At 40.0% G+C, this 14,649-nt stretch overlaps 1 protein-coding gene across 1 annotated transcript in view; it reads right to left on the reverse strand.

The window, feature by feature from the left end:
* LOC109917175 overlaps positions 1-14,649 on the reverse strand; it is a 41,258-nt gene that overhangs the window by 742 nt on the left and 25,867 nt on the right. The window contains exons 6-7 of the mRNA XM_048608585.1: positions 9,439-9,615; positions 3,607-4,114 (exon numbers count right to left, since the gene is read on the reverse strand). Coding sequence (XP_048464542.1) covers positions 3,607-4,114; positions 9,439-9,615 — 685 coding nt within the window. The remainder of the gene's footprint in view (positions 1-3,606; positions 4,115-9,438; positions 9,616-14,649) is intronic.

Genomic DNA, 14,649 nt, shown 5'->3' on the forward strand with positions numbered 1-14,649 from the left:
CCTCTGATGCAGCTTGGCCTGCTGTGTTCATCCAGCTCTACACCTTGTTATCTCAGATTCTCCCGCATCTGCAGTTCCTACTATCTCTGATTAAAGAAGGTAAAGTCACCATAGTCTCATGCGGCTGCTCTCTCATTAGAGAGAGACAACTGGTGGTGAGTTTAAAACTGAGGGTGACCACACCCTAGGCAGGGGGTGAGGTTGAGAAGGTGGGGCCTTCATGGTGACCTCAGCCAGTGAGGAACCTAAGTTCTTAGCATCACTCGGCAATGCAGACTAACTGAGCTAACCAACCCCCAAATATCATCTATTCTTGAAGAGTACTTTGTGTACTTATTTATAAAAGTATGGGAAAATGTCATAAGAAACATTAACAACTCAAAGCATGTCTCACCCAGAGAAGAATTCTGCAAAACTATGATCGTTTTTTGAAACTTTTTTTTATTCATTTGTGGGACGTGGCTGTCAGTGGCCGGCCAACGTTTTATTGCCCGTCCCTAGCTGCCCTTGGGAAGGCGCTGCCTTCTTGAACAGCTGCAGTCAATGTATTGTTGGGGATGATCCCCAATGCCATTAGGGAGAGAATTCCAGAATTTTGACTGAGTGACACTGAAGGAACAGCAATACATTTCCAAGTCAGGATGGTGAGTGGCTTGAAGGGGAACTTACAGGTGGTGTTCCCATGTAACTGCTGCCCTTCTCCTTCTAGACTTTCAATCTGAAAATCCTAGCAATGTATGAAACACTTACTAGGTCGTCAACACTTACATTTACACCATCTACTTTAACCAAGCATCCTGAACCTAGAAGAGACCTAAATGAGCACACATGCCCATTACCAACATAATGATAAAAATCAACTATAGTTCAGACTTGTCCACCCTGATGTCAATATTGGTGTCAAGTTAATACCAGAATTAGTAACAATATATTGTGAACACATGTCCACTCATAGAAAACTATCCAGATTCATTCAGCTTACTTAGGAGAGGGAAGCCCTTCATTAATTCTGAACAGTTGTAGCCGCAAAGCAGAAAGGAGACTTTCTGCAATCAGAACCACTCAGCTTCTGTACCTGTCCATCTCATCATCTCTATTAAAAGGAATAAGCGAAAGCTTCCTTGTTTGAAATATCTTGAGATCTACTTTGCCACATGAAGAGCTTGAAATGATGCCATTAATCAAAAAAAAAGTCATTCTTTGCTTAAATAAATCAAAAGTGAATTATTAATAGTCTGTACTCTAGAATGACGAGAATGCGGCACAGACAGAAAACAGCATCTGTAGCACATTTACACCGGCACATTCAGACTCATGAAGCAATGGATGGTTGCCTGGATGGTATGAGTGGAATTAGTGAGGGAGCAGACTTTTACTTCCCCTGCAACTTTTACAGATGGGGATCCGTAAAATGCCATGGCCTCCTTTCCGGTCAGATACATGCCAATCATACCCTCACTCAAAAGTTTTGAGAAAGGCATTGGGTGGTCACGCTGTGCCAAATGAGACCCTTAGGTAGTTAATTAATGGTCATCACTTCAATGGTAGCAGGCAGAGGCTGATGACAAGTGAGAAACATGGCAGGAAATGTTGTTTAGGCCAAGGACAAGGAAGAAGTGGGACCCTGTATTGATCAGAGTATCCCTGCCAAGCTACAAACAACCCTGCATTTCCCCCTCTCCTATCCTGTTCACCACAGTCCCCAATACCTCTCATTCTCCTTACCAGTGCCTGTCAGCATGACCCCAACAATACCCAACCCATTCCCCTACCACTTATCTGCATTCAGCTCTAGTGGCAAATCTTGCTGGGGACTGGATGCATTCCCAGCAGTGGCCACTGATCCGGGTGATGCTGCTGGGACCAGAGAGACATTGGCCAATTGACAAGACTTGTTCCTAGATGGATCTGAGGTCACTAACAGCCCAAAGGATGTTAAATCCAGTGGAGTCATGGACTTGTTTGGAAGCTGAAGATATTCCTGTTTCCGTAGCTTCCCCATATACATTCACGGAAATAAATTCCATCCCGTGGTGCAATTGGCAGTATGATATATTAATTTCATAAACTCAATAATAAATAACCAGCTAAGAAAGCGATGTACAATGAGTGTAGCTGATGTACAATGAGTGATAGTGACACAAAGCCCCCTATATCGGGTGTCAGTTCCCTCCCCCATTTGAAAGAAGTCCAATTCAATGTGTCTCCAGGATCCTTGTTGCCCTCTACCTAGAAGAAAGAAGAAGTTGCAGATTGGAAAGTTGTTTTCAAAGATGCTTCAGCAATTTTTTATAACTCATCTCATGGATGGTGCACAATGTACCACAGTGTGCCAGCAGTGGAGGAATATTTAACATCTTCGTTGATGTGTCAATCACAGAGGTTGCATTGTTCAACACATTATCCCTAAGATCATAAGACATAGCAGAAGTAGTAAGTTATTTGACTCATTGAGTCTGTTCCACCACTCAATGAGATCATTGCTGATCTGATTATCCCCAATCCACTTTTCTGCTGTGGTCATTACTCCTATCCTGGCAAGGAGATGATTCCATCATATTCCTGACTGATGCTTTGCAGATGAAAGGCTCCAGCCTGTCAAGAGCTGAGTCACTCGTTACAGATGACCCTGTTTTCGATCCGTTATAGTTAGGCTATTCGTGTGGCTATTTCGGTTAAATTTATGGTCAATGGTAACTAGCACCCCCCACCCCCCCTCCCACTCCCCGCCTTGGTACTTGAAGCATATGGTCATTGCCTGGTTGGTATGTGTCTTGTATGTTACTTTCCCCATGTCAGCCCATGGGTGAATCTTATCCAGGTATTGCTGCATACAGACATGGTCTGCTGATGATTTGTGAATGAATCTGGATGCTGTGCAGTCATCAAGCATTATTTGACCATACGTTGAGCAAAGGTAATTGATAAAGCAGTTTTGGCCTTGGATACTTTCAGACAATTCCTGCAGCTGAGATGACAATTCTGAAGTTGAGATGAGTGTCATCCAACAACCATAAACATCTTTTTTCCTGAACTGCATTTGGCTCCAATGACTGATAGGTATATACGACTACAGATGGAGCAAATGCTCATTTGCCTATATTCATTGATCATAAAAACTGACAGCATAAAACAGAAATATTTTGTGAAGTTTTTCATTTAACAGAAAGCTTTTATAAAATGTTTCCAGTGTAGAGATAAATCAGAACAAATTATTTTCCATAAAACCTGGCTGATTGGAAGTAGTTTGTTTTCTTCCATTCCCTACCATTCCTCCCAAGTCCGTCTCCTTTGAAAACTTGAAAAGAGAGAATTTTTTTTAAACCAATTTGGAGGAATGATTGGCAAATTGACTGTGGCAGGCCAGTATTAAGTTTGACAGGCTTTCATTTAACAAACATAGAAATAAAACAGGCTAATACCGGTAGCCAGGTTACAACATAAACAGATCTAAGCGATGATCATGTGAGAGAAGCATTCCCACATGATTTGCTTTTGTGGAGAAAGGTATCATTGAAAAAAAAGTCTTCCAATCCTGAGGCACAGCTGTTGTTTGGCAATAAAATGTTTGAATAAAAAGTAACCGTGATGAATGAAAGTACTGACCTTTTCTGGGGCAATGACATCCCAATGGAATGCTTTAGTCTTCTTTACTACACTAGTTGATTTTTTCATCGGAAATGGAGGAGGTACAGGAATAGCTGGTGCTGACGGAGGAAGGAGTAATGGTGTGGTAGCTGGAAGACTTTGGGTCACTGGAGGAAGAACGACTGTTTCCAAAGGTGATCCTGGGGCCATTTTTGTAACTGGAGAAGCCAGTTCGGTTCCTTCTTCATCCTCTGCCTCTTTCCTATCATCCTCTTTTTGTTCTTTTTCCTCTTCCTGGTTTGAGTTTGCAGGTAAGTCAAGTTGGTTTAATGCAGTTTGATCAGCAGGTTCCTTTGGGAATGGTATATCTTGTATAACCCCAACTAGATCGTCTTCTGCTACAAGCTGTGCTTGCGATAAACGTTTCCAGTGTAAACAGCACTTGTCAATAGCATCAATCCACTCATCCCGGTACCTTGTTACATTTTCTGCACTTTTTAACTGGTCAGTAAATGGTATTCGAAATCTACGATTAAGAAAAGGCAAATGAATTATTTTGGGTATCAAAATGATCAATACATACTTTACCAAACCGTTCCAAAACACTTTAGCTTCCCACTTTCCTGTAAGTTTCAGAATCCACCAGTAGAAGTAACAAACATTTCTTAAAAAAGAATGTCAAGAAAGAGGAACCCTTAGTATGTGGTGACTTTGAATACTTGTGTTATCGAGACATGTAGAATACAAGGCATTAGAAATCATGCTTCCGCTATTCAAAACTACAGTTAAACAACACCTGGAATGCACAGGCAGTTTGAGACACATTTTTGGGAAGGATACATTGTCCTCTGAGGCAATACAGCATTTCAGGATGACTTTCAGACTCCAAATATCAAACTTTGAGAAGAGATTGCAGAAATATGCTTGTATTCCCTGGAACTTAGAAGGTCAAATGGTGATCTATCAAACTTTTTGAATAATTCTGGGGAGAATGGATAGGATTAAAAGATAGAAACTTTTTCTCATGTTTGGCACATTAAGGATGAGGGAACATAGTCAGGACAGAGGTGAGGGAACACTTATTCCTACAGAGGTGGTGGATGTTTGGAAATAGGAGTTAAAATGCCATTGACATACTCAGTATACTCACTTCTGAGCTTTCTTGGCAGTGGACTGCCTTTAAAAGTTCACCGCTACACAACTCCCCTCCTTCCCCACCCCACCCAACTCAGAGAATGCTGAAAATTTAAATGAGACCATAGTTTCTGATTGTTGTCATGCCCAAAACCAGTCTTAGATACATGAAAGCTCCAGCTGACACACAAGTAGTTCCTAAAGTAGCATTTGATTCTTTTCTGACACATCAATCAACCAAGTATCACTTTAAATGTCTTATCTCAGGTTTAAAAGGCAAACATATTCTTGAAACATAGAATTTCTTTCAGGCATACAACAGGTCTTTTCAATGTTCAATGATATATACACACATATACAATGTACAAGAACAGTTTAAGGAGCTACTTATGTATTCCCATCGGAGATGGCTTCATTTTCAAAGTTTTGTCAAAAGATGGTGCTATTAACCAGTCATCCAGTTTTATTTAATTGTCTGTACACAGTGGTCTAACATTTCTTGTTTCCAGACATGTTAGGATTGAGCAGCAAATGTGGAACAAAAAGCAATCTTTGATCAGGATTAATCTTCTGTGCTAATATATATTATGAGGCAGGATAAAATTAAGGAGCATTAATCCTTACAAAAATATTTTAAATCATTAATTACAATTAAGAAATAGTAATGAATATGTGTACAACAAAAAAAAATCAAGCAAGTCCAACTGTAACAGGGATATATTCAAAGAAAACAAATGTAACTTTCTTAATATTTCTTCAGGATTAAACTCCCAGTACCAAGAATCTCTTTTTGCACAAGCCTGTATCCTCTGGATATCTTAAGATTGGCCATCCAGAATTATATGCTGATATCAATCTCCAATGAGGTCTGTAAGGAATGGAACATGTACTATTGCTATCACCCAATGAACTGCATCTTGTTGTGTAAGACAAATGTCTTTTCTTCACATGACTTAATAGTGGCTTACTGCTAATTAGATAGGCCCTTAGACTTAGCATAGGAAAGGGTTCACGTCCCATCAGCTCTAGAGGTGTAAAATAGCATCACTGAACAGGTTGATTTGAAAATATCTAGGAATGGGAATTGGGAGCTCTTGTGGTACAGAGGTAATGTCCTTACCTCCGGGTCAGCAGGGCTGTATGTAAGTCACAACTAGTCCAGAAGTGTGTAATAACATCTCAGAACAGGTTAATTCAAAATATATAGAAAGGAAGATTGGTGGCAACACTGTACCCCAACCGTCAGTGTTTGGTACTGCTACATAGAACGTAGTAATCAATGGTTGGATTGTTACATAAATACCTCACGGTAACAACAATGGGAAAAATCTATTCAACCCAGGAGAAAAGTGAGCTCACCACTTTAGATGATGCTCTATTGTACCTCAAAGAATACGTAACATCATAAATTGCTCTTCTCTGAGAGTGCAATGTTCACATGCAGGTGAAGCCTTCCAGATAGCTGGTAAATATGCAATGTAATGGTATTGTACCCTCATGTACATCAGCACATAGACTGGTGCAAATTCAGTTAGGTGCATGCTAAAGAAAGAAGGTAGAATCAGGTATGATTGGATCCGAGACAACTAAACCTTGCTCGAAAGTGAAACCCACATAAAATTCCAACACTGAAAGACCTGAATCAGAAATTCACATGAGCTAAAAAGCTCAAGAACTTACTACTTTCACCACATCATTTGGAAGATAATGTTTCCAAAGAGCATATTTTGGTTTGTCTGTCAGTCAGGATCTGTTCCATCAGTATATAGACAGAATTACACAATATTCCTGAATATGTATGTATTGTTGACAATGAATAAAGCTGAATAAACCAAATGTTATTGCACATCTCTGGAGCAGGTGGGACTTGAACTTAGGCATCCCAGTCCAGCGGTCACAACAGATTTATTCACTACATTTGTGATTACTTGTTCCTAGTCACTAAATGTACAATTGTTAAAGAGTCAAAGAACACTTCAAGTGTATCTGTGATAGATACAATGGGTGCAATATTTCAGCATATTTGTGTCTTGTGGGTGTTTTATGCACAGTTGAGATCCCACATAGCTCCCTGATTTGACTTCCGTTTCTCCTCAATGTTGCTCCGTTAGGTATCGTGATCTCGCAGCATGCACACTTTGGAAAGCTCTGAAAGTAACCAGGTTCCTTGGGCAGGCTCTATGACTCTGACTTTCTATCCTACATACAGATCAGGCAAAACTGCACCATTGGTCATGCACCATCTTCACTCTTCCTTGCCTTTCCGGAAGTTTGTCATACATCTCAGCAAACTGCGACAGGCTCGTGCTAACTTGCTTCCAAATCTGGTGTCTGCTGGTGATGGTGAGCCTGTATCCCACAGAAGGAGCTCTTGGGTGCAGCATGACAATATGAAGAGCCTACTTTATCACTAAGCACTTCATGATAAGGCTTTGAGGTATTGAACTTAAAAATGATATAGTTAAGCCAAGCTATTAAGGCAATGAGCAATTGAAGGAAAGTTGAAAAGTATGTGAAAAACATGCCTAACACAAAAACAGCCGATTTGGACTGGGAGGTAACCACGTGAAGCTGAATTGTCTGTGAGAAGTGTCCTGTTGTGTCATCACATGGGCCACACTGCATTTGCTTTTCAGAATGTTTCAAACGCTAGAAAAATACTGCAGTAATTACAAAATGGAGATTCAGCATGCAATCTTAGATTCAGAAGAGTATTAATGTCAGAGGCTTTGCCCAACTCATTGGACTTTACACCATTGGGCTGAGGTTCGTGAGGCCAGTGCCGTGGAATCTGTGATCCTCCGAGTGCCACCATCGCTAAAGTCCCCAATGGATGGACGGTAGTGTGAGACTCACTTGTTTCTAGATATATTTTGTAGTTTAAGCTAACAGATTCACTCATCAGTTTGCATATGTTTCTAATATATAATAAATAGATTAAGCTAATAAATTTGTTTCACATTGAAGTGCGCATGTCTTCTTGTGGTAATTTGGATCAGACCTTGAAGAACCCATTAGGTGCTTTCAGCCTAAAAGTACAGGCTTTGACAGTGCAAGCCATTCACTCAGTTAAACAGTTGGATCTGGGATATTGTAGTGAAGCTGACTCCTGGTTTATGTCCCATTTAGCAACAACTAACACTCTAACAATATACAAAACCAACATACAAACAAGTAGAGAACAACTAAGTATGAAGTTGGATCCCAGAATGGTTAAACCATCACCAGATGCAGAAGGACTGTCAAACCATCTAAACATTATACAGTACAGCCTCCCAGATTCTTAAACTCAAATTTTACATTTCTTGATTTTTTTATGCAAATTGTTGTGCAATTACCGAATGTGTATATATTGTCACTCTTACTGTATGCAATTTTATCTTTGGAAAAAGGGGGATGTTCTGTTACTGCTTTAAGAGCTTAGTATACTATGGAGCTGAGGAACAGGATAACACTGCATGACTGACAGATCTAAGGACTCCAAGCAGCGACATGCTAGATAAAGGATGTGCTTATACATAGGTCTGTAACTGCAAGTTATCAGATTGTCAATTAAATCAACCTGTCTGAGATATTCAAGGAAATTGACACTCTCCTACTTACCAATCCAGTTTAAGACTAGTAATTCTGTGATGAGGAATACAACACAACATAAAACTACAGCATTCACTATCTTTTGAATGCATCTGCTATGTTGTGAGGAAGATTTGAGGAAAATAATTGTGTTTCTCTATTCAAAGAAATGTTGGAAGGACCTTAGAAAGGATTTCCATGATAACCAATGCCTATAAGTACTTACCTGCAAATTAATAAAAATAACCATTGTCTAAACTAGCAATAGTGCATACAAATCTGGAAATAGCACACCCAAATTGGTTTATTTAGCTTTATTAATCAATTAACAACACTTGAAAACAATTCATTCACTCTTTCTGTTTTGGTGAGCTTGGGGTTTTGTCACTTTTTATAAATAGGTAGTATAACAAATAGTAACTTTTGAACAATAATGAAGAGTAATGGAGCCAGCTTTAACTATGAAAGATTGTCATTGAAACAAGACGTTAGAGTCTGAATGTTTTGCAAGTTTCATCAATTCAAATCAAAAATTAATGATGGTGTTTAAGTGGGGGAGGAGTTCCAGTTAATTGGTGCAGAATGGATAGTACATGGTAGCTACAATTATTAAAATATAGAAAGAGATGCATTAAACATTAATAGAGGGATTAGATTACTCACGAAATAAAATATTAGTCTGTCAGAATTCTAATTGAAAAGATAGGTAGTATAATATGGTTATTGAACAATTCTACAGAGTAGCCCTCTGAAAATATTGACCGTATCTTAAGAACCTCAGTTTCTAATTTCCGGAAGAAATTACTGTCTCTTTAATGCATATCCACGCAGATTTTTTTTTTCACTCACTAAACAGGAAGAGAGCTAACAAGTCAAGGACATAACCAATACAAATAAATAAGAAAGATGAGAGGACATAAATCTGATGACCTTATGCAGCTCTTGATTCCGTCACTGGTCCCCTCCAGTTTGAAAATGTATTCTGTGTAATGTATTTTAAAATTCTCTAATGCCTCCTTTAGCAGGATCGAAGACAGCTTTGGTTGAAATGTTGCTCTGGAGAGCTCAGACCAGAAAATGATTACAGCTGCTTTTATCAATATGCGTCATTCATGCAGTAGACACAAAATGAAAGTTACTTACAAGTAGCAGTTTTTCTTTGTGATCACAGTGAAGGACCCACTTCCCACCTCCTTGTGTACACTTGCATTACCATCCGAGAAATAGATCACATTTGGAGTCAAACTCAACTGCTCACTGACTTCAGTAACATTAAGGCGCTGAAAAGATAACTCCCCTTTACGCAACTGCACACTGTACCTGAAACAAGGATACAAAAGGGTGTGTAGAAGATGAAGTGCATTTTATCATTTAAAATAAACACAAAAGATTGCACTTGTATATTCAACATCGTAACCAGCAGTTTATGCAGTATACAAGTAAAAATTCAATGTCATTTTCTGCACCACAAGTTTTCAATTACTACATAATTTTAATTAAGTAATATAAATAACAATGGAAAATGTGAATCATGCTTAATTTGAATTATTATCTAATTAAACAATTTTGAATTAATCAACAGTGTAAGTAAATGTTTTAGTGAACTCTTGTGATACAATTTAAGTTTCTTGTGGAACAATGTTAGTATCCCTACCTCTGGGTCAGGAACCTTGAGATCAAGTCCAACCTGCTCTTGAGCTGAGTAATAACATTACTGATCAGGTTGATTAGACAATATTGATAAACTAAGTATTGCAATTAACAAGGTAGGTCCATCTTTGGTTTATTAGATGGCATAACAACAGAACACAGGCAAAGGAAGCTACATGGGATATATAGAAACTTATGGAACTCATCAATTCATAGAATCCCTACAGTGTGGAAACAGGCCAGTCTGCCCAACAAGTCCACACTACCCCTCCGAAGAACATCCCACCCAGACACATTATCCCACCCCTGATTTTACATGTGTAACCCACCTAACCTAAACATCCCTGGGCACTATAGCATGGCCAATCCACTGTGGGAGGAAACCGGAGCACCCGGAGGAAACCCACGCAGACACAGGGAGAATGTGCAAACTCCACACAGACAGTTGCCCCAGGCTGAAATCGAACCCGGGTCCCTAGCTCTTTGAGGCAGCAGTGCTAACCACTGAGCCACCGTGCCACCCTAAAAAGCAAGGGAACTCATCGCCTCTAGGTGGGTTCAAACCACCAACCTTTCGGTTAACAGCCAAACACACTAATCAATTGCACCACAGAGATAGACTTAAACTTTGGCTTCGGGTGGTCTCAAACCACCAAACTTGCAGGTAACAGCCAAACGCGCCAATTTACTAAGCCACAGAACCAGGCATTTCAACATATTTCAGCAGGAGTGAAAAAATTGATTAGAGAGACATAGATCACTACTTTTGATTCAGCCTGCTCATCCCATTTGCTTCGCTGTGTTGATTGCAACAATACAATGAGCTATGCATTTGTAGTACCTAGTTGACACGTGCATTTGAATCCCAAGGTAGTAGGGATCGAATACACAGTTTGCTTGAAAGCATTGAACCAAATCAGCTGGTGTTTGCCAATTTCTAATATTTTTGAAAACACAAGTTTGGAGAAATTCTACAAGTGTTCCAAGAGGCGTACCAGAACACCACGAACCTGACACGATATTGTTCGACAACCAACTGACATCTAGAAATTTCTTGAACAAAATGTATTCTCAGAAATAGAGGCTAGAGATACTCCATGACATTGCAGGTTTCACAATAGCATGTGTAGAATAGTACAACAGGGAAGAAGACCAATCTATCTACCATGCTTCAGAGATAGCAGGAATTGCAGATGCTGGAGAATCTGAGATAACAAGGATTTTTTCTGAAGAAGGGTCTAGGCCCGAAATGTCAGCCTTCCTGCTCCTCTGATGCTGCTTGGCCTGCTGTGTTCATCCAGCTCTACACCTTGTTATCTCTATCTACCATGCTGATGCTTTCAAAAGGTTTTCAAATCAATCCCTCTCCACTACTCCTTCTCCATTGCACCACATTCTTTTCTCTTTTCAAATACAGATCTTATCCCATATGCTAATCTGAAAAAAAATGCCAGCAGAGTCTCAAAAATAAAATTACCTGAATGTATTCCTATACAGAAATTCCACCATCTCTAAAGATCCAAAGAAACTACAGACAAGATTATTTCCAGAAGAAATTAATTGGCACATTTACTGATATGGATTTCCTTTCTTCACCCACTGAATACCAGACTATAGTTTAACAAAAGTATAAAATATTGCAAATCTGAACAACTTTCCAGATGGAGCATTTTCAGCTTTCATCTGTAACTGTCCTTTGAATTGCACAGTGAAGGCAATAAACTCCAAACAAATTCAACAGTAGACATAAAAGGTCTTCCTGGTGAGAATCATTACCTTTTTTGGAGGCATTGTTTCTGAATGAAACTGCCTTATCTCCAAAACATATCCTCCATGTCAGGAATGGGAGGAAGACACTCAACAACTAAACACCACAACTCCAGCCCCCCACCCCACACACCAGGCCTTGTTACCACATAGCCTGCCATTACAGACCCCCTGTTGTTAGTCACTAACAGTCCCCATTAACAACTAATCACCCTCCCAGCCTGATCGTTCGCAACTCCTTTGTCTGTCCAACTGTCTTTCTCTCTCTTTGGGCTCTATCCTATCGTTTACTCCCTACCCACCCACCTCCCTATTTTCTGCATATAAACTGACGTTTACCCAGCCACCATCAGTTCTGAGGAAGGGTCACCGGACCCGAAACGTTAACTCTGTTTTCTCCTCCACAGATGCTGCCAGACCTGCTGAGCTTTTCCAGCAACTTTGTTTTTGTGCCTGATTTACAGCATCCGCAGTTCTTTTGGTTTTTACCACAACTCCACTTAACTGCCTTAGCGTCAGATCACTTACTACCTTTGTCTAACAAAAATATGTTGACTTTAATTTTGCAAGCTCTGCTTTCCCAAGCATTGATAGCCTTCTGGAGGACAGAATTCCAGACATCTACTGTTCCTTCTGTGAAAAAAAAAAGTTTCTGATTTTGCCCATGAATAGCTTAGCTCTAATTTTAAGATTCTAATCCCTTAAACTTTACTTGTATTGACACTGAGTTACAATTTTTCACATTTTAACCACGTCAATCGGATCAACACATAATCCTCTATATTAAAAAAAAGTGTCATGCCAAGTTTGGACAAGTCAATGAAAGCAAGCATTTTGATCTCCACTAAGGTTCAATGTAACCCAAGGACTTCAGCTATAACGGATCTATTTACATTTACAATTCATATTGCACCAAGTTTGTCAAAGAATGAAGAGAGGACAGAAGTTACACAATCTCAAAAGATCTAAAGTAGCCACAGGCAAGGTAAATGTTTCCTCCACCTGGGCTCGAAACTGATGTAGGCAGGAGCCTCCAAGTTCAAACAGTAATTAGGACCAATTTAGTTGCCTGGAGGCAGCCTCCCCACATTTTAAAAAAATGTATATTTTCCCCCTCTATAATCACCAAAACAGTTATTTAATTAGGTTTTCAAAGCTGAACAATCTGGTTGTCTTCTTAGTTGCTTTGCAGGCATATAGTTTAATTCAGTTTCAATTGCTCAGACTCCTACTGCAGCACAGTCTGGATTGTATTACACTGTATTCATTCCTGACAAAGGATTATCCAAAACTATTACATTCATGATTTAAGGATAGGCCATATGATTCTTCATCATGCTTGCTGCATCTGACTAACTTAAGGTTAATATCAATTACACTTCTTTTTATTCATACATGGGATGTGGGCATTACTGACTGGGCCAGCATTTATTGCTACCTCCAACAAGCCCTTAAAATGAGTGCCTTGTTGGGCCCATTCAGAGTCAACCACACTGCAGTGAGTCTACAATCACACATGGGTCAGACCAGATAAGAGCAACAGATTCCCTTCTCTAAAGGTCTTCAGTGAACTGACAGAAGGCTAGCTTTTAATTCCAGATATTTATTGAATTCAGATTTCCCCATGCCATGATCCCAAAGTGTTAGCCTGGGTCTCACGACTGCTACTCCTGAGGCCTTACCACTGTGCCAACACTAAAAAGGTTTGGATATATTTGTATTTGTTTGACTCAGTCGGGAGGATGGACAAATAGTGATTAGCATTTCGATTGTTAAGAATTGGAGTCCAATTTTCACGTTAAAGTGTCTGTTTCTACAGCCTAGAGTGACTGAATGGAGTGGGGTTCACATGTCAGAATAAGGCATCACAATTTGAAAGAGTATCCTAGGAATGCCAACTGTAACTGGCACAAACAGCAGAAACAAAACTGTTGTCATTCTCAAGTGACAGGAAGCAGCTACCTGTCTAAAGATGGCACTGCAGGATGTAAAATAAAGAATAAAAGAAGTTTATTTTATTTTGAGGTCAGTCTCTCTTCCTTGCAGCATCCCTCTCTATCTCACTCTACCAGTCTCTCTCTCTCTCCCCCACTGCCCTGTAACCTCCCTTTCTTCCACCCTGCCTTCCCATTACTTCCAGGCAAGAACAGGCGGCTGGCTGTCATTGCAGACCTCTCCACCCACTCACCCATGCACACTCCTGCCACTGGCTTTGTCTCTGCTCCCACTGGAGCCCCAACTTGCACCTCGTTTCCCCCGACCTCTCATCAATGGTGAATGCAGAGATGCTTCCTGCAGCCTGCCCTTGCATGACAAGCTGAAATCATGGGTGTTATGTATGTAGGTGGGCGTGCTGCCCCTTTAAGAGAACTGGTCGGGTGACCCAGACAGGCAAAGCCTGAGTCTCGTCTAGAACTAGCTGTGGAGGTGTTAGCATCATCAATTAAGTATTCCTGTTCAGATTTACCGTTCATCTACCTTATATATGATTCCTGGTTCTAAAGGAAGCACGAGCAATAACAATTGGCTGTGTCTGCCAACGTGCAGTGGCTATTTTGGTGTTATGATTAATCACTCCCCAGCCACTTATCACTGAGCTGATTAAAAAGGAAAAACTTTGCATTTCTATCAAGCTTTTGATGACCACTGACCTCTAAATGTGTTTTAATACCAATGAAATAGTCACTATAATTATAGCAGCAGCTAATTGTGCAGAGGAAACTCCCACAAACAGTTATGTGATAAACACATAACCTGTTTGTAGTGAGGCTGCCATGAGGGTTAAATATTGATTAGGACATCAGGGATAAACCTCCTGCTCAGCTTTGAAAGATTGTCATGGGAGCTTTTGCATCAAACAGGCAGATGGGATTCTGTTTAAGATCTCATCTAAACAATAGGTTCTCCAACAGTGCAGCACACCCTCAGTACTGACTC

Source organism: Rhincodon typus, chromosome 19, assembly GCF_021869965.1.
Source record: "Rhincodon typus isolate 14 chromosome 19, sRhiTyp1.1, whole genome shotgun sequence".
NCBI classification, from domain to species: domain Eukaryota; kingdom Metazoa; phylum Chordata; class Chondrichthyes; order Orectolobiformes; family Rhincodontidae; genus Rhincodon; species Rhincodon typus.